The sequence below is a fragment of the Haliotis cracherodii genome, unplaced genomic scaffold (genome assembly GCF_022045235.1).
Source record: "Haliotis cracherodii isolate W230 unplaced genomic scaffold, xgHalCrac1.p SCAF_11, whole genome shotgun sequence".
Classification (NCBI taxonomy): Eukaryota; Metazoa; Mollusca; class Gastropoda; order Lepetellida; family Haliotidae; genus Haliotis; species Haliotis cracherodii.
Window position 1 is genome coordinate 11,599,950 of NW_027266266.1, and position 21,382 is coordinate 11,621,331.

The following is a 21,382-nucleotide window of genomic DNA, read 5'->3' on the forward strand; positions in this document are numbered from 1 at the left end:
GTTTCTGGCGTGCGCAAGGGAAGCAACTCTGCACAGAGAATTGCGGCGTCTCAGACGACCGGGACCCTCACCACCCACCTCTCTCTCTCTCTCTCTCTCTCTCTCTCTCTCTCTCTCTCTCTCTCTCACACACACACACACACACATACACACACACATTTCAAGAGTGCTGATACGGTCGTCATATGGGCATGTTACTTAGTCATTATGTGCACTATGCTGAGACAGTATGATCTTTGAACAGCAGTGATAACATACGCAATCAGTTGCTGATATACACATGCTGTGTGTGATCATTCATCAACACCCCCTTCACCATCACTAGATCGTCAACACGCATATTATCTGACCATAATGGAGACTGTAGGATACGTTTCCGTTATGCTGATATTGCTCTCAAGAACGTGCCCTGTCAGCTGCAGTGACGTTGTGTCGGATGGAGACAGAATAGACGACATGGAGGATGATATGCTGGTCATGAAGATGGACATTAATCGTATAGAAGAGAATATTTTGACGGACAAGATCTCTCAGGGAAGAGAACTGAGACAACAGATACGGAAACAGGTCAGAGCGGCTATGTCGGAGATGTTTCAAGACGGATCCCTGAAAGACATGATGAGTGGTCAGCTGCAGATGAGGCAGACGAGGCAGATGAAACATAACTACCATCAGATGAAGAGGCAGCTTATCCAGGTCACGAAATCATTCCAGGACTTCCGGGACGAGACCAGTGTGTTCAAAGAGGCCATTTTAAAGGGAGGTAACCCCAGTTCCTCCTCTTGTAAAGACATGGCTAGACTCGAAATGGAACTGAAGCAGAAGAATGTAGATATTAAGCATATGAAGGCAGAAAGCAAGAACCTAACACAGGAATTAGCGCAAATCAAAGCAGCTCGTGAATCACTTAACTGTACCGTTAACAATGCAGACGCATCAACATCCATGCCACAGCTTATGTCAACTCAACAGCCTTCCCGTAATGGTATGTCAACTTGTTTTCTTTGTAATGATTTAACGAATCGAATTTCGTTAACACGCACTTAACGTTTTCATAAACATTCATCAATAAGTCTTACTTACTAACAAACGTAAATTTAGAAGGATGCTACCATGCAGTTCGTAATCGGGGTTGTACAGGTCAGGTCGCTTAATAACACCGCAATCGTCATATTTGTACCCTGAAAACGGACATTGTCACTGTTGACTAGACACTGGGTTCTCGTGGTCTAATCTATACATCATAGGTTTGTGGCGTGCCAATGGGCGCCTTTGCCATTCATTTATTTATTTCGCAGAATGTACGAAAATGGAAGTTCCTAACTTTTCCTTCGAGACCACAGGAAACTGGTTAAATTATGGTGTTGGCTGGACTACAGACGATACTCAGGCTCAAGATGGCGGCCGATCTGCCAAAGTGACCAGTGGCGGGGCTTACCAGGAGTTCGTCTTCCCTTCCCCGTGAGTATATCCCAGGGGTAGGACACGTCCCCGTGAGTACGTCCCAGGGTAGCACTGTTCCCCGTGAGTACTTCTCAGGGATAGAACTGGTACTCGTGAGTACATCCCAGGGTAGAACTGGTACTCGTGAGTACATCCCTGGGTGGAACTTGTTCTCGTGAGTACATCCAAGGGTTGAACTTGTCCCCCTTCGTACATCCCAGGGCAGAACTTGTCCCCGTGGGTATATACCTGGCTAGAACTGTCCCCCCTCTCTACATCCCAGGGTAAAACTGGTCCCCGTGAACACAATCCAGTGTAGAACTGGTCCCCATGTGTGTATTCCAGGGTAGAACTGGTTCTCGTGAGTACATCCCAGGGTATACTTGACCCTGAGAGTACATCCCGGGGTAGAACTGGTCCACGTGAGTACAATCCAGAGTAGAACTGGTTCTTGTGAGCACATCCCAAGGTAGAACTGGTACTCGTGAGTACATCCCAGGGTAGAACTGGTTCCCATTCGTACTCCCCAGGGTAGAACTGGTACTCGTGTGTGTATCCCAGAGTAGGACTGGTACTCGTGAGTACATCCCAGGGTAGAACTGGTACTCGTGAGTACATCCCAGTTTTGAACTGGTCCCCCCGTGTGTATCCCAGGGTAGAACTGGTTCCCATTCGTACATCCCAGGGTAGAACTGGTCCCCGTGAGTACATGCCAGTTTAGAACTGGTCCCCGTGAGTACATCCCGGGGAAGAACTGGTCCCCGTGAGTACATCTCAGGGTAGAATTTGTTCTCGTGAGTACATCACAGGGTAAAACTGGTCCCCGTGAGTACATCCCAGGGTAGAACTGGTACTCGTGAGTACATCCCAGTTTTGAACTGGTCCCCCCGTGTGTATCCCAGGGTAGAACTGGTTCCCATTCGTACATCCCAGGGTAGAACTGGTCCCCGTGAGTACATGCCAGTTTAGAACTGGTCCCCGTGAGTACATCCCGGGGAAGAACTTGTTCTCGTGAGTACATCCCAGGGTAGTACTGGGCCACTTGTGTACATCCCAGGGTAGAACGTGTCCCCGTGGGTATATCCCAGTGTAGAACTTCTTCTCGTGAGTACATCCCAGGGTAGAACCGGTCCTCGTGAGTACATCTCAGGGTAGAACTTGTCCCCGTGGGTATATCCTAGTGTAGAACTTCTTCTCGTGAGTACATCCCTGGGTAGAACCTGTTCACGTGAGTATATTCCATGGTATAACCGGTCCTCATTAAATTCCAGGGTAGACGTTTTCACGGAGTACATTCCAGGGTACAACTGGTCCTATGCCGCTTAAGTCATCGCCGAATGACATCCTTGCATCATTGTGTTGTTTGCATTAATGTTTTGGATAATTATGTTTATAAACTGTACTAATCATTGTCTCCAACTAAGGGTTCTCATCAATGATTGGTTGGTTTCCAGGGTGAGAAAGTTCATCATCTCCGGCTACAGTAAGAACGTGGGTGGTCGGAACTCCATCACCACACCCTCGGACTACAGCCTCTACTGTGATCTGAAGGTGGCGCATTTCTTCCCATTTTCTTCTTAGTTCATGGATGGTGGTGTGAGTGGGTGAATATGGTAACTCACAAGCTTCAAATCAGGGTGAATCATGGATACATGGTTTCTGTCAATCCAAGTGAGAGCAATGCTGTACGGCTAGTCCTGCACCATGACCGTGGAATATATAATGTATTTATTTTATGAAAAAATAATAATCTAAAAATGCATACAAAAGCAAGTCTAGCCAGCTCAAGCTAGCTCTCTGAAATCAGCATAAGGAATTGTTTTTATTTTTAGAGTCAAGCAGGATATTGTGTAATATAAGATTTCAGAGACTAAATGGTAGTCTACTTCTACTGTACAGCTAATGTTGGGAGCTAGGACGACTTGGCCAATGCATTGTATAACATTGATTTATGCGACGAAAACAATCATATGTTCAAGAAAAATGCTGAAATATAATTTGTTCCAGACAATGCCATAACATTTATTTGGTTTTACAACAAAATATAGTTCACGTGACATGCTAGATATCCTGAATACATTTTGTTGTTGTTTGACGCCCCCTTTTAGTAAAAATACGACTGTCTTGAATCGGTGACGAAAGACATATGATTTCTCTGACAAACAATTTTGGCTTAATCCACCAAATTGTTTCTCGTGAAAAAATCGAAAATAATTCTTTTGTAACGGTATTTAACACGGTCAAAGTTAAGTACAAATCGTGATTCCATGAACAAACTCGACAACTAGTTATGGCCACTGTCAGCGCGCTGTCTTCACATTCTAGCCCTTATAATTAAATTTTCGTTGTGTTCATTGAAATTCCAGCATTCTGATTAGCTGAACTTGTCACGTGTTGTTGCATTCATTTCACAATGAATGTAACAAATTAAGCCACGCCTACCGAGGCGGACTACTTTTATTACTGCGGAATGTCGGGGAATCCCAATACTACAGTCGAGGGAAGTCCCTTTCTGCTCACGTGTATTGTCATGCACAGGAAATTAACCGAAATTCATGCATATTCATTGTCCAAGCAACTTTTTGAGACCGAAAGCCGAGAAGGAATGAAACAGCAAACGTGCAGGCTCGCTCGGCTGTTTTTTCCCGCTCGCCTCGATTCCACAACTCTCATGTCTTCGGGTTTAACTAGCATTCTTTTCCAACCGTGTCCTCCCGTTCTAAGGGAACTAATGTTTGAATCTGGCGCTAACTGAACATGTCATTTGAAACAGCCGCCTTCTCCCGAACATACTTGTTCCGGTTCGTTATAGTCTGACTGTTGAAGTTCTTCTCCCCTCTTGCCTTGATTGACAGGACCTATTGGCTTTGTTTCTATCATACTCTCCGTTGATTGGCTACTAACTTTGTAGGCATGCCAAGTCATGTGCATAAATTAAACAATCACCTGATTCATGTCACGCCACAGTATGTATTCCTACACCCAAAATGTTTATCGATCTCGTCATTTTTGTCTGCTTTGATATATACACCTGTGTTTGGTTAAACTATTGTAGAAAAAAAACATGTTTTCGTTGTCGAATTTAATTTTAAGCATCGACTGTGTATTTTTTTCGGTTCATTGAAGTATGAATCGAAAAACCGATGTGCAAACTTTTGTAAGAATCCGCTCCGCTATGCCCACCACAGGGTCCTTCTTGCCAGATTATCTACAATAGGTTTCTCTTCGACACAAACGTGACACGAGCATTCTATTGGTTCCCAGAAACCATCTGGTTCCTTTTTGTGGGGACACATTTCTACGTTCACACCTGGCAGGAGCATCTGGCACAGGGTACAGGTGAATGTCAGTCTGTCCAAGGTATGTGTATCGCCAGACATCACACAGCACTTAAATCTCGGATGTTTAATTTCCTTAAATGAAAACAAAACGCTTAGAATTACAGCTCGTTGTAATACATGACGTCATAAATTATGCATGACCTTTGAGAGGGTGTACTAATTCACGTCATTCTTAGAGATATCCAAGCCCTTCTGCTGACGGGGTGTTCGACGAGACGAACAAACGCTATAACCAGTGGACTAGCCACACGTCCATTTATTGTTATGAGTATTGATAATTTCAAGTCAAGGTTGTCTTCAGTGAATTCATTTTTCGAGCAACGTTTCATATGTGTTTTCCAGAATGTTTTTTTAAAAAAAACAGAATCTTTCATTTTCTGTTGTTCGTGAATGAATGGGGCAATTCCTCAATAAAAATGTTCTCCATTGTCCTGGAAAGTAATTATCAATTACTTCTAGCTCAGTAGCTGGTCTTATATTTCGACACAACCGCCTCGTGTTTTCAGGTGGATGCTGTTGTCATGGCTAGATGTCATCTTCTGTACCGGAACTCGGCCTCGGTTGGAGCAGCATACTTCGACAATGTCTCCCTCTACCGACTGTCAGATGACGTCACAGATTTCACCCAATGCCAAATAGATACGTTGAAAGTGTCTCCACAGCCTTCCAGTGGTGGTGTGTCAACTTTATTTCTCTGAAATAATTTAGCGAATCGAAATTTCTTAGCACTTGCTGAACGGTTCCATAAAACTTTCATCGACAACGTTTACAGTGCGTATTAACGAACGTAGATCTTGAAGGACCCTATCTGTTCATGATCGGAGGTGTAAAGGTCAAGTCAATAAATAACACCTCTCTAATCGTCATATTTCTACTCTGACAAAAAACATCTAAAAAATGAAATGGAATGCAAGAAACCATGTGCTATTTAAAAAACTGCCTTTTATCTATTGGTCTTGTGTTATAGCATTAATGCAACGATACAATGATTTCTGTGCTTTTCCTTCTCAAAATATCTTAGAAGATGTCAACATTAGATTCAGTTTAATGATTTAACTAATTGGTTAACACACACTAAACGTTTCCATAAACATTCATCAATAAGTGAATGTACTTACTAACAAACGTAAATTAAGAAGGGTCGCTTTAGAACACCCCGTTGTCGTCATATTTGTACCCTGAAAACGAACAGTATCACTATTGTAGGTAATACTAGATGGAATACAAGAAACACAATGCCATTTAAAGATCTATATTTGATTTATTGTTCTTGCTCCACAGTTTCTGATATAGCATTTATGCAAAGGGTCTATGATTTATATGCTTTGCCTTTCACATAACAATTTCATGAAACACGTTTGTCGCCAGCGGGATTCGAACCCGCGAAGTCGGCACTGAAGGCTAACGAATGTAGTCTCTGGTTTCTCGTGGTCTAACCTATACATCATAGGTTTGTGGCGTGCCAATGGGTGCCTTAGATGACTGGGCCATTCATGCCCCCAACCCCCCCACCCCCCAACCCCTACACACACTCACACACACAAACCTCATTTTCATCGAAAGTCCCTGTTGTGGACTGTTATCCTACACAGCTACCATACTTCATCTGTAAGTCTTCTTATTACTTAGGATGTAACACAGCGATCCGTTTAACCATGAACTGCACCCTTACCTTTATAGACGGTGTTATCTAGCAGGTTTTATTCATTTTGCAGAATGTACGAAAATGGCAGTTCCTAACTTTTCCTTCGAGACCACAGGAAACTGGTTAAATTATGGTGAAGGCTGGACACCAGACGATACTCAGGCTCAAGATGGCGGCCGATCTGCCAAAGTGACTAGTGGCGGGGCTTACCAGGAGTTCGTCTTCCCTTCCCCGTGAGTACATCCCAGGGGTAGAACACGTCCCCGTGAGTACATCCCAGGGGTAGAACACGTCCCCGTGAGTACGTCCCAGGGTAGCACTGTTCCCCGTGAGTACATCTCAGGGTAGAACTGGTCTCCGTGAGTACATCCCAGTGAAGAATGAGTTCTCGTGAGTACATCCCATGATAGAACTGGTCCCCATGAGTATATTCCAGTGTAGAACTGATCCCCGTGAGTACATCACAGGGTAAAACTGGTCCCCGTGAGTACATCCAAGGGTAGAACTGGTTCACGTGAGTACATGCCAGGGTAGAACGGGTCCCCGTGAGTACATCCCAGGGTAGAACTGGTCCCCATGAGTACACCCCAGGGTAGAACTGGTACTCGTGAGTACATCCCAGTTTTGAACTGGTCCCCCCGTGTGTATCCCAGGGTAGAACTGGTTCCCATTCGTACATCCCAGGGTAGAACTGGTCCCCGTGAGTACATGCCAGTTTAGAACTGGTCCCCGTGAGTACATCCCGGGGAAGAACTGGTCCCCGTGAGTACATCTCAGGGTAGAATTTGTTCTCGTGAGTACATCACAGGGTAAAACTGGTCCCCGTGAGTACATCCCAGGGTAGAACTGGTACTCGTGAGTACATCCCAGTTTTGAACTGGTCCCCCCGTGTGTATCCCAGGGTAGAACTGGTTCCCATTCGTACATCCCAGGGTAGAACTGGTCCCCGTGAGTACATGCCAGTTTAGAACTGGTCCCCGTGAGTACATCCCGGGGAAGAACTTGTTCTCGTGAGTACATCCCAGGGTAGTACTGGGCCACTTGTGTACATCCCAGGGTAGAACGTGTCCCCGTGGGTATATCCCAGTGTAGAACTTCTTCTCGTGAGTACATCCCAGGGTAGAACCGGTCCTCGTGAGTACATCTCAGGGTAGAACTTGTCCCCGTGGGTATATCCTAGTGTAGAACTTCTTCTCGTGAGTACATCCCTGGGTAGAACCTGTTCACGTGAGTATATTCCATGGTATAACCGGTCCTCATTAAATTCCAGGGTAGACGTTTTCACGGAGTACATTCCAGGGTACAACTGGTCCTATGCCGCTTAAGTCATCGCCGAATGACATCCTTGCATCATTGTGTTGTTTGCATTAATGTTTTGGATAATTATGTTAATAAACTGTACTAATCATTGTCTCCAACTAAGGGTTCTCATCAATGATTGGTTGGTTTCCAGGGTGAGAAAGTTCATCATCTCCGGCTACAGTAAGAACGTGGGTGGTCGGAACTCCATCACCACACCCTCGGACTACAGCCTCTACTGTGATCTGAAGGTGGCGCATTTCTTCCCATTTTCTTCTTAGTTCATGGATGCTGGTGTGAGTGGGTGAATATGGTAACTCACAAGCTTCAAATCAGGGTGAATCATGGATACATGGTTTCTGTCAATCCAAGTGAGAGCAATGCTGTACAGCTAGTCCTGCACCATGACCGTGGAATATATAATGTATTTATTTTATGAAAAAAAAATAATCTAGAAATGCATACAAAAGCAAGTCTAGGCAGCTCAAGCTAGCTCTCTCAAATCAGCATAAGGAATTGTTTTTATTTTTAAAGTCGAGAAGGATATTGTGTAATATAAGATTTCAGAGACTAAATGTTAGTCTACTGTACAGCTAATGTTGGGAGCTAGGACGACTTGGCCAATGCATTGTATAACATTGATTTATGCGACGAAAACAATCATATGTTCAAGAAAAATGCTGAAATATAATTTGTTCCAGACAATGCCATAACATTTATTTGGTTTTACAACAAAATTCACGTGACATGCTAGATATCCTGAATACATTTTGTTGTTGTTTGACGCCCCCTTTTAGTAAAAATACGGCTGTCTTGAATCGGTGACGAAAGACATATGATTTCTCAGACAAACAATTTTGGCTTAATCCACTAAATTGTTTCTCGTGAAAAAATCGAAAATAATTCTTTTGTAACGGTATTTAACACGGTCAAAGTTAAGCACAAATCGTGATTCCATGAACAAACTCGACAACTAGTTATGGCCACTGTCAGCGCGCTGTCTTCACATTCTAGCCCCTTATAATTAAATTTTCGTTGTGTTCATTGAAATTCCAGCATTCTGATTAGCTGAACTTGTCACGTGTTGTTGCATTCATTTCACAATGAATGTAACAAATTAAGCCACGCCCACCGAGGCGGACTATTTTTATTACTGCGGAATGTCGAGGAATTCCAATACTACAGTCGAGGGAAGTCCCTTTCTGCTCACGTGTATCGTCATGCACAGGAAATTAACCGAAATTCATGCATATTCATTGTCCAAGCAACTTTTTGAGACCGAAAGCCTAGAAGGAATGAAACAGCAAACGTGCAGGCTCGCTCATCTGTTTTTTCCCGCTCGCCTCGATTCCACAACTCTCATGTCTTCGGGTTTAACTAGCATTCTTTTCCAACCGTGTCCTCCCGTTCTCAGGGAACTAATGTTTGAATCTGGCGGTAACTGACCATGTCATTTGAAACAGCCGCCTTCTCCCGAACATATTTGTTCCGTTTCGTTACAGTCTGACTGTTGCAGTTCTTCTCCCCTCTTGCCTTGATTGACAGGACCTATTGGCTTTGTTTTTATCATACTCCCCGTTTATTGGCTACTAACTTTGTAGGCATGTCAAGTCATGTGCATAAATTAAACAATCACCTGATTCATGTCACGCCACAGTATGTATTCCTACACCCGAAATGTTTATCGATCTCGTCATTTTTGTCTGCTTTGATATATACACCTGTGTTTGGTTAAACTATTGTAGAAAAAACATGTTTTCGTAGTCGAATTTAATTTTAAGCATCGACTTTGTATTTTTTTCGGTTCATTGAGGTATGAATCGAAAAACCGATGTGCAAACTTTTGTAAGAATCCGCTCCGCTATGCCCATGACAGGGTCCTTCTTGCCAGACGATCTACAATAGGTTTCTCTTCGACACAAACGTGACACGAGTGTTCTATTGGTTCCCAGAAACCATCTGGTTCCTTTTTGTGGGGGCACATTGCTACGTTCACACCTGGCAGGAGCATCTGGCACAGGGTACAGGTGAATGTCAATCTGTCCAAGGTATGTATATCGCCAGACATCACACAACACTTAAATCTCGGATGTTTAATTTCCTTAAATGAAAACAAAACGCTTAGAATTACAGCTCGTTGTAATACATGACGTCATAAATTATGCATGACCTTTGAGAGGGTGTACTTATTCAGGTCATTCTTAGAGATATCCAAGCCCTTCTGCTGACGGGGTGTTCGACGAGACGAACAAACGCTATAACCAGTGGACTAGCCACACGTCCATTTGTTGTTTTGACTATTGATAATTTCAAGTCAAGGTTGTCTTCAGTGGATTCATTTTTCGAGCAACGTTTCATATGTGTTTTCCAGATTTTTTTTTCAAAAACAGAATCTGTCATTTTCTGTTTTTCGTGAATGAATGGGGCAATTCCTCAATAAAAATGTTCTCCATTGTCTTGGAAAGTAATCATCAATTACTTCTAGCTCAGTAGCTGGTCTTATATTACAACACAACCGCCTCGTGTTTTCAGGTGGATGCTGTTGTCATGGCTAGATGTCATCTTCTGTACCGGAACTCGGCCTCGGTTGGAGCAGCATACTTCGACAATGTCTCCCTCTACCGACTGTCAGATGACGTCACAGATTTCACCCAATGCCAAATAGATACGTTGAAAGTGTCTCCACAGCCGTCCAGTAGTGGTGTGTCAACTTTATTTCTTTGAAATAATTTAACGAATCGAAATTTCTTAGCACTTGCTGAACGGTTCCATAAAACTTTCATCGACAACGTTTACAGTACGTATTCACGAACGTAGACCTTGAAGGACCCTATCTGTTCATGATCGGAGGTGTAAAGGTCAAGTCAATAAATAACACCTCTCTAATCGTCATATTTCTACTCTGACAAAAAGCATCTCAAAAACGAAATGGAATGCAAGAAACCATGTGCTATTTAAAAAACTGCCTTTTATCTATTGTTCTTGTGTTATAGCATTAATGCAACGATACAGTGATTTCTGTGCTTTTCCTTCTCAAAATATCTTAGAAGATGTCAACATTAGATTCAGTTTAATGATTTAACTAATTGGTTAACACACGCTAAACGTTTCCATAAACATTCATCAATAAGTGCATGTACTTACTAACAAACGTAAATTAAGAAGGATGCTACCAGTTCGTTATCAGGGTTGTATAGGTCAAGTCGCTTTATAACACCCTGTTGTCGTCATATTTGTACCCTGAAAACGAACAGTATCACTATTGTAGGTAATACTAAATGGAATACAAGAAACACAATGCCATTTAAAGATCTATGTTTGATTTGTTGTTCTTGCTCCACAGTTTATGTTTTTTATGTTTTGCCTTTCACATAACAATTTCATGAAAAACGTTTGTCGCCAGCGGGATTCGAACCCGCGAAGTCGGCACTGAAGGCTAACGAATGTAGTCTTCTGCCACGGCGACTAGTCTCTGGGTTCTTGTGGTCTAACCTATACATCATAGGTTTGTGGCGTGCCAATGGGTGCCTTAGATGACTGGGCCATTCATGCCCCCAACCCCCCCCAACCCCCAACCCCCACACACACTCACACACACAAACCTCATTTTCATCGCAAAAAACCCTGTTGTGGACTGTTATCCTACACAGCTACCATACTTACTCTGTAAGTCTTCTTATTACTTAGGGTGTAACACAGCGATCCGTTTAACCTAGAACTGCACCCATACCTTTACAGACGGTGTTATCTAGTAGGTTTTATTTATTTTGCAGAATGTACGAAAATGGCAGTTCCTAACTTTTCCTTCGAGACCACAGGAAACTGGTTAAACTATGGTGTAGGCTGGACACCAGACGATACTCAGGCTCAAGATGGCGGCCGATCTGTCAAAGTGACTAGTGGCGGGGCTTACCAGGAGTTCGTCTTCCCTTCCCCGTGAGTACATCACAGGGGTAGAACACGTCCCCGTGAGTACATCCCAGGGGTAGAACACGTCCCCGTGAGTACGTCCCAGGGTAGCACTGTTCCCCGTGAGTACATCTCAGGGTAGAACTGGTCTCCGTGGGTACATCCCAGGGTAGAACTGCCCCCCATGAGTACATCCCAGTGAAGAATGAGTTCTCGTGAGTACATCCCATGATAGAACTGGTCCCCATGAGTATATTCCAGTGTAGAACTGGTCCCCGTGAGTACATCACAGGGTAAAACTGGTCCCCGTGAGTACATCCAAGGGTAGAACTGGTCCCCATGAGTACACCCCAGGGTAGAACTGGTCCCCGTGAGTACATTCCAGGGTAGAACTGGTCCCCATGAGTACACCCCAGGGTAGAACTGGTCCCCATGAGTACATCCCAGGGTAGAACGGGTCCCCGTGAGTACATTCCAGGGTAGAACTGGTCCCCATGAGTAAGGAAACACACACAGACAAATCTAGAATGACATCCGTGCATCATTGTGTCGTTTGCATTTATGTTTTGGATATTTATGTTAATAAACTGCACTATTCATTGTCTCCAACTAAGGGTTCTCATCAATGATTGGTTGGTTCCAGGGTGAGAAAGTTCATCATCTCCGGTTACAGTAAGAACGTGGGTGGTCGGAGCTCCATCACCACCCCCTCGGACTACAGCCTCTACTGTGATCTCAAGGTAACGCTTAGGTCATGGATGGTGGTGTGAGTGAGTAAATATGGTTCGCACAAACCAACAATCAGTGCGAATCTTGGATTCAAAAACACGATCAATGGATTCCGGCAGGCCAAGGGTAGACAACTACGCACAGCGGATGTAGGGCCTGGGCCAATGCATTGTATTACATTGATGTATGCGGAAAAAAACAATCTTTTGTTTAAGAAAAATTCTGAAATATAATTTGTTCCAGAATGAGTGATTGAGTTAAAATTTTAAATCACATCGGCAATATTTCAGACATATTGTGATTATCAAGGGTTATACATAATAAATACATCGAAAACCTGTTAACGAAGGACAGTAAAATAACTAGACTTATCACAGAACAAGACTTAAAACTAGTATGGAATCATAAAATGGATAACACTTTACATAATAAAATACATGATAACATACCCATAGTAGGAACCATGGGGACTTACGGTACTTTAGCTTCCTGCACGGACTCCAGCAGGATTTACATCATCCCTCCGGATGATGGCGATTATTGACACATTTAGCCTAACATTAAAACAACACATATTCTAAGATTAAGACGTGGTAAGAATATATCCACTTTGAATGACGTTGTGTAACATACCCTATCTAAGGGACAATCATTTTACACTACTTCAACCCCCTTCGAGGATAAAGCCACTAACAATCTCAGTTATCACATTTATTCTGCCAATCTTAAAAATTCCTGTATTTAATAAACAACATATAAATCAAAATTTATGGAACAATTCAATTTCTTTTAAAAAACCATCAACTAAATGAGAACTTATATAAAAAGGAAAAATCAAAATAGTCAAGCAGGACATGCTTGACTGATTCTTTCATCACAAGGAAGCAGAATGGAGGATCCTCACAAATAAGCATGTATATATCTCTAATGGCCAATACGACATCGTCGCATAATGACCTCTTCAAATATGGACTGACAATCAAAGTACACATGTAGGTGTAACCGATATTTAGATTAATTTCGTATTATTTATTTATACCTATTTGGGTGTCCCACTCTCTTTATCATTAGAAAATTTGTTCCAGAAAATTCCATAAATTTATTTTGGTTTGGCAACAATATATTGTTCCCTTGAAATGCCAGAAACTCTGAATATATTGTGGTGCTGTTTGACGCATCCTTTTAGTTAATAAAATTGAATCGGTGACAAAAGACATATGATTTCTCTGACAAACAAATTTCAGCTTAATCAACCAAACTGTTTCTCGTGAAAAAATCTAAAATAATTCTGTTGTAACGGTATTTAATACGGTCGAAGTTGAACATAAATCGTGATTCCATGAACAAACTCGAAACCCATTCATGGCTACTGCCACTGCGCATTGCTCAGTGAAATAAATTCTGAAAAAAACATATGAATTCTCTATCAAACAAGTGTCAGGTTGATCCACCAAGCTGTTGTCGTGAAAAGGTCGGAAATAATGCTTTTATAACGGGGTAACAGTAACAGTTGAGCACAAGTCTTAAAAACCAGTTACAGCCAGTGTCATCGAGCTGTCTTCCTGTTCTAGCCCCTAATGTTTTCCAGTTGTTCTTTTCAAATGTCATGACCAGGCCCTTAAAATAGGTATTCTTTAACACAAACGTGACTAGAGTGACGTTCGGGCCGTGATTTGAGACCGAAAGCCGAGAAGGAATGGAACAGCAGATGTGCAGGCTCGCTCGCCTGTTTTTTCCCGCTCGCCTCGGTTCCACAACTCTCATGTCTTCGGGTTTAACTAGCATTCTTTTCCAACCGTGTCCTCCCGTTCTCAGGGAACTAATGTTTGAATCTGGCGCTAACTGACCATGTCATTTGAAACAGCCGCCTTCTCCAGGACATATTTGTTCCGTTTCGTTACAGTCTGACTGTTGCAGTTCTTCTCCCCTCTTGCCTTGATTGACAGGTGCTATTGGCTTTGTTTTTATCATACTCTCCGTTGATTGGCTACTAACTGTGTAGGCATGTCAAGTCATGTGCATAAATTAAACAATCACCTGATCCATGTCACGCCACAGTATGTATTCCTACACCCAAAATGTTTATCTTATCGATCTCGTCATTTTTGTCTGCTTTGATATATACAACTGTTTTTGGTTAAACTATTGTAGAGAAAGCATGTTTTCGTTGTCGAATTTAATTTTAAGCATTAACTGTGTATTTGTTTCGGTTCATTGAGGTATGAATCGAAAAACCGATGTGCAAACTTTTGTAAGAATCCGCTCCGCTATGCCCATGACAGGGTCCTTCTTGCCAGACGATCTACAATAGGTTTCTCTTCGACACAAACGTGACACGAGTGTTCTATTGGTTCCCAGAAACCATCTGGTTCCTTTTTGTGGGGGCACATTGCTACGTTCACACCTGGCAGGAGCACCTGGCACAGGGTACAGGTGAATGTCAGTCTGTCCAAGGTATGTATATTATTATTATTAAAATATTTTATTGACAAAAAAGACAAAGGGATTGGGCACTATTGCAGCACTTCTTACCGCCTTCTCCCTAATGTAGACATGCATATCGCCAGGCATCACACATCACTTAAATCTCGGATGTTTAATTCCCTTAAATGAAAACAAAACGCTTGGTATTACAGGTCGTTGTAATACATGACGTCATAACATATTCATGACATATGTGGGGGAGTATTAGTTACGTCATGCCGAGATATATCCCAGCCATGTCGGCACAGGGACACCAAGAATGGGGTTCGCCTAATGGAAGCAACAGAGCCCGGGTCTTCGGCTAGCACTATAACCAATGGACTAACCTAACTTCAAGTTGTTGTAATTAATTTCAAGTCTAGGTTGTCTTCGGCGATTTTTTTAAGCAACGTTTCATATGTCTTTTCAAAATGAAATGGTGCGATTAAATTTTAAACATATTTTTGAAACAGAATGTCTCATTGTCTCTTGTGACCCGTGAAGATCCGGGGTAGAATAGGTCTTCAGCAACCCATGGTTGCCGTAAAAGGCGACTATGCTTGTCGTAAGAGGAGACTAATCGGATCGGGTGGTCAGGCTCGCTGACTTGGTTGATGCATGTCATCAATCCCAATTGCCTGGATCGATGCTCATGATATTAATCACTGGATTGTGTGGTCCAGACTCGATCATTTACTGACCGCCGTCATATAGCTGGACTATTGCTGAGTGCGGCGTTAAACAATAAACCATTATCTCTTCTGCATTCTCTTGTAAGTAATCACCCATTCCCTTCAGCTCATCACTTTGTCTTTTATTACATCACAATCGTATTATTTTTAGACGGATGCTGTTGTCATGGCTAGATGTTATCTTTTGTACCGGAACTCGGCCTCGGTTGGAGCAGCATACTTCGACAATGTCTCCCTCTACCGACTGTCAGATGCCGTCACAGATTTCACTAAATGCCAAATGAATAAATAGCAATTTTTTGTTTCGATAATGATGTATTCTGTCCTTGATTCATGTATCACCAGGGGTATGTGAGTAGATTCCGTACTATATTCGAGTACGTGTTGAACCAGTGGTTGCCACTTGTCTCCACTTGTAAATGACACGGTTATACCGTCAAATAAACAGAGCCAAAATGAGAGTGACCTATGATAAATAAATTAAATCATAAATTATATATTGTTTAATCGACCTGTGAATTGTGATACATTCTTTTTCAATGTTCAAAATCTGAAGCCTGTTGTTCGGGCAACCGATTGTGCAATTTCAAGAGCGGCTCCGATGGAATGTCCATATCCCAGGGAATTACCAATGTTTTGCGCTAGATCTAGTGCTGAGCGTCCCGGATCTTGTCCAAATGCCAGTTGATTACCAGGAATATATTGTGGGAGTCCGAATCCTCTCTGAGACTGGGCGGTTTGGGCATAATTTAAAGCATCTCCAACTGTATTAATTTCCGGAATTGCATAACCTGTATTGCCCTGACCAATCGCAATTGCCGTCCCGCCAACACCAGCCTGTGCGACACCCACACCGTTACCACCACGCCCTATTCCAATTGCGGTCCCTGCCTCCCCAGCCCTGGCAGAACCAACGCCAGTTCCTCCATATCTTGCACTTCCGATTGCCACTGATTTTCCTCTTCTACCAGACTGCCCAACGCCTATCCCATTGCCGTCCTGACCGGCAGTGCCAATCCCATACGCCGTACCAAAGTCACCAGAAACTCCAGTACCCACCGTACTGCCACGAAGACCAGCAGTACCTATTCCATAAGCTGTACCCCGTGTTCCAGCTGTGCCAAAACCAACAGACGAACTATCGCTTCCTGCGTTGCCAATACCCATGGCAGTTCCTCTATCACCAACCTTCGCTACACCAATTCTAGCATCTCCTCCTCCAGCTGATCTCAGGCCAAAATTCAGTGTACCGCGATTATATCCAGGGTCTACTGCACCTCTATTGAGTCGTCTTATATCCAGTGTGTTATAACCAAGACTTCCTTGTGCCGTTCCTGTTTCGCCTCTTCTCCCAGTAGAGCGTCCCAGACCTATGCCGGTTCCTCCTACGCCAGCTTGGCCTATTCCGATTCCTCTGCCCTCTCGACCAGCGAGTCCAACGCCAACTCCAGTACGTCCATCGCCAGCACTGCCCACACCGAGACCAGTTCCATGGTGTCCAGCTGTTCCCATTCCGATATTAGCAGATCTTAGACCGGGAACTCCTACGTTCAATCCTGGAAGCCGTAGCATGGGGCTGGAAGCACCTACAAAAATAGAGAATGCTGCTCTGAATACGCTAAACCACATTTATAGGTAAGGATAGATGATTTGTTAATGATGTCTTACTTGCATTTGGGCGGTGGGGTATCCTAGTGGTTAAAGCGTTCAATCGTCACGCCGAAGACCCGGGTTCGATTCCCAGCATGGGTACAATGTGTGAAGCCCATTTCTGGTGTCCCCAGCCGTGATATTGCTGGGATATTACTAAAAGTGGGGTAAAACCATACTCACTCACTTACTTGCATTGAGTTGTTAGCAAATAAATACACGACAGAAGGAAATAGTGAGTGAGTGAGTGAGTATGGTTTTACGCCGCTTTTAGCAATATTCCAGCAATATCACGACGGGGGACACCAGAAATGAGCTTCACACATTGTACCCATGTCGGGAATCGAACCCGGGTCTTCGGCGTGACGAGCGAAGGGTTTAACAACTAGGCTACCCGACCGCCCACAGAAGGAAATATTTTCTTAGTATCTTAGTATCACCTAATATTGGGAAGATTGGAAGATAATGTTATTTAAATGCAAAAGATTTACGTCTTATTAAGGATAATCAGCCTAAAGAAATATGCCACAATTTGCGATATATTATCAATACATTCTGAAATAATTACACATGTAATTTTGCGGTCAAACACCGCTGTGTCCAACTTTGATGTGTCTATCTAACATTTGTCTCGAAGTAAAAGCTTGGTCCCTGCGTATTCGTTCTTTATTCATCATCTTCGGTTGTGTCGAACCTCGGGTAACTCGAAGTATTTACGTAGGTCCCTTCAACTTCGACACAACGGTCTTTATTTTTAACGATGTGAATTATACATTTCATGAGTTTATATGTTTAGTGAGTTGATGTTGTTTAAAGGGCAAGTTCACACGGAAATGAACCTTTTTTTCTTGTACTTTTTCCACATTAAAAGTGTTAACATAGAAGTGTCATAGACAAAAATATAAAAACATCATATTTAATTAACATATTTTTGCACTAAAACGATTTATATTTTTCACATTTACCAAGTGTTCTATTTCCATAACAAAAACACCATGGCTTATGTCCCTTGCAATATGACGTCATTGGTGCCAATTGATAAACATTATGACGTCATCATGCTTTGTTAGAGCCGCTTCACGTGGTGTAGGTACAGTTTTGTGATTCTAGCATCTCAGATGCCAGCCAGAATTGTGTTATGCTGAGTCACCACTGCGCCGGAGTGTGTCGTAGACAATATTGTTTTACCGCAAACTGGTCCTTGATATCTTTTGTGTTGAGAATAGACAGGGACCCAGTTGAATTGGCACCAATTACGTCATAATCTAAGGGGGATAACTCAGGCCTATTTCGCTCGTAAAACGAAGGCCTCATAACGGCATATCACTTTCACACTATTGTGAGCTTACTACTTTCACTGTGAAAAAAAATGAGTGTATATTTTCAAACACAGATACTAACTAATTCTAAAATTGCGTTTTGTTTAGAAAAAGAAAGAAAGTGATTTTTGCGTGTACACTTCCCCTTTAATGACAGTGTCACCACTGCAGCTATTTCACGGCGGCAAGTAAATGATAAGAGTCCAAACAAAGTTAACCATTGGCGGAAAACATCAGCAGCGATCCACTTTGTCGGGTTACGAATAATCGAATCACAGATGGAGTACTGGATCAACATTGTATTCGCTCTTACATCAAGCATATGCTGCCTGCAACTGGAACCCAGTTAGCCACGGAATCCCAGCGATCTGGGACTGAATGAAAAGGGTTCACAAGTGAGTGAGTGAGTTGGGTTTAACGCCGCTTTTAACAGTATTCCAGTTATATCGCGGCGTGTCAGCTTAATGTAGGGGGAAAGCCCGAAGTGATGTAGGTCTCAGACGTTTACCACTTCGGTGAAACCCAAGAGCACGGATATGCTGCTGACAAACCTAGAAACATAATCGGGGCGACGTGGGATTCGAACCCAAAATCATAGGTTTCTGGCGTGTCCAGGGGACGCAACTCTGCACAGCGAATCGCGGCGCCTTAGACGACTACCACCCGTGCCCCCGGTTCACAAGTAACGTTCGGTGAAATATTTATGTTAACTTACAATCTATGATGGTAACTCTCCAAAAAGGGTTTATTGTGACGTCACTATGATGACACTTATGGGTTTTACAAGACGGTGGCAAAAAAATCGGCTAACTTCATTTCATAGCTGGTAATAATAAATCAATATACATATATTTAATTCATATAATTTAACTGTGAACATGACACCACCACCTGATACGAAATTTCAAATCCTAAAAGACATTAATATACTACGAAAAAAGAAGTTCAAAAAGAGACAAGACCCTTTCCATGGCCACAAAAATCATATAAAAAATCAGGTGTTTCTTTACTTATATCGAGTAGTATATATGTGTTTGTATCTCTGTCACAACACAGTGGTGGACCATTACCAATGCAATCCTTCTTCCAAGTGATCCAATTAGCATAAATAAATATCCTGGAAACTTATCTTCTTATCTCACTAACGAGATGGTATAAATGTCAGCACGGTTTTCGACATAAACTATCCTTTTCATAAAATCGCCAATTTTAATAATAATGTTTCTGGTGACATACATCAACCAAGTCAGCTAGTCTGACCAGCCGATCCCGTTAGTCGCCTCTTACCACAAGTAAAAGGCGACTATGCTTGTCGAAAGAGGCGAATAACGAGATCGGGTGGCCAGGCTCGCTGATGGTTGATGCATGTCATCGCATCCCAATTGCGCGGATCGATGGTCAGGATGTCAATCGCTGGAATGTCTGGCCCAGACTCGGTTATTTACAGACCGTCAACATAAAGCTGGAATATTGCTGAGTGCGGCGTTACACAACAAACAAATAAACAAAAATCTAAATTCCCGAAAGCGGTTGAATCGGTACCGATGGTCGTCAAAGCTAACGGTATAAATCTTAATGATGTCTTGTGTTTGTAGTAACTAGTTCTGATAATTTGGGCAATAACAAATGAGTCGCGTCAACACGGACGAGAACTTTATCACAAGATGAAGAGTCAGATGTATGATGAAGGCCTGAAGATGCAGGACGTAGACACTTGCGTTTTGGTCAAACCAACAACCACAGGTATGGTTCTCAAAGAGCAGTGGCGGTGGGGTAGCCTAGTGGTTACAGCGTTCGCGAAATCGAAGGTCCGGGTTCGATTCCCACATGGGTACAATATGTGAAGCCCATGTCTGGTGTCGCCTTCCGTTATTTTGCTGGAATAGTTCCAAAAGCGATAACACTCACGCACTCTGTGTGAACAATGATCTTATTTGGAGCATATCTGGGATTTCAATCCAGGACTATCGCGTCCTGTCAATAATATCTGTTATCAGTTAGGAATTCTGTCAGTGTTGGTCATTGTAAATATACAGTAACTAAGCATTTTAACATGTTCATTCTTGATCCAACAGAAGTGCGTCATGGTGAAAAAACCCACAATGTCGAGAAGGTATTCAATATAAGTTAACGAACCAAGGGGTTCCCATCTCTACGGAAGCGTAGTAGGGCCACGGTTAATTATTTTTTTGTCTAAGTATCTCCTACGTAGGTCTTATTATCTCCTACGTTGGACTTTGTATCTTCTACGTAGGACTTAGCATCTCCTACGTAGGACTCACTATCTCCTACGTAGGACTTAGTATCTCCTACGGTGGACTTAGTGTGGACTAGAATAACTATCTCCTGCGTAGGACTTGGTATCTCCTACGTAGGACTTAGTGTGGACTAGAATAACTATCTCCTGCGTAGGCCTTAGTATCTCCTACGTAGGAGATAGGAAGTCCTACATAGGAGATACTTAGACAAAAAAGATTCACCGTGGCCCTACGACGCTTCCGTACATCTCTAACCTGCATAAAGTGACTGTTGAGATCGAGGTTGACCCCACTGGTTATCATACAATTGACCTTGACCGCTCTCGACCATCAGCCCAGCAATATGGAGGAGAATAGCAATGGCTATGTTGGAAACCATATTGTCTGAAACAATCAAAACAAATATTTCAATCGTACATGTTTATATTATGAAATTTTTGATACATTACCTATCTCAATGAACACTTACCGCCGCCATATAGCTGGAATTTTGTTGAGTGCGGCATTAAACACAAACAAAACAAACCCAATCAACAGTTAAGGAATATCTATCGAAAAAAAGGAAACATAATAATGGACATGAGTGTGTGAGTTGGGCTGAACACCGCTTATAACAGTATTCCAGTTATATCAC

At 42.7% G+C, this 21,382-nt stretch overlaps 2 protein-coding genes across 2 annotated transcripts; one reads left to right on the forward strand and one right to left on the reverse strand.

Annotated features, from left to right (window-relative positions):
* The first annotated feature begins 297 nt into the window (after positions 1 to 297).
* On the forward strand, positions 298 to 17,237 carry LOC139455386 (uncharacterized). The gene is made up of 13 exons (XM_071236946.1): positions 298 to 985; positions 1,299 to 1,461; positions 2,898 to 2,994; positions 4,708 to 4,803; positions 5,291 to 5,459; positions 6,500 to 6,662; positions 7,883 to 7,979; positions 9,681 to 9,776; positions 10,261 to 10,429; positions 11,502 to 11,664; positions 12,281 to 12,377; positions 14,725 to 14,820; positions 15,673 to 17,237. The coding sequence occupies exons 1-13, from the start codon at positions 355 to 357 to the stop codon at positions 15,811 to 15,813; spliced, it is 2,178 nt and encodes a 725-aa protein (XP_071093047.1). The 5' UTR covers positions 298 to 354; the 3' UTR covers positions 15,814 to 17,237.
* On the reverse strand, positions 16,065 to 21,127 carry LOC139454836 (putative per-hexamer repeat protein 5). Its single transcript, XM_071236457.1, has 2 exons — positions 21,004 to 21,127; positions 16,065 to 17,107 (listed from the first exon to the last, which is right to left on the reverse strand). The coding sequence occupies exons 1-2, from the start codon at positions 21,125 to 21,127 to the stop codon at positions 16,065 to 16,067; spliced, it is 1,167 nt and encodes a 388-aa protein (XP_071092558.1).
* Between the last annotated feature and the right edge of the window lie 255 nt (positions 21,128 to 21,382).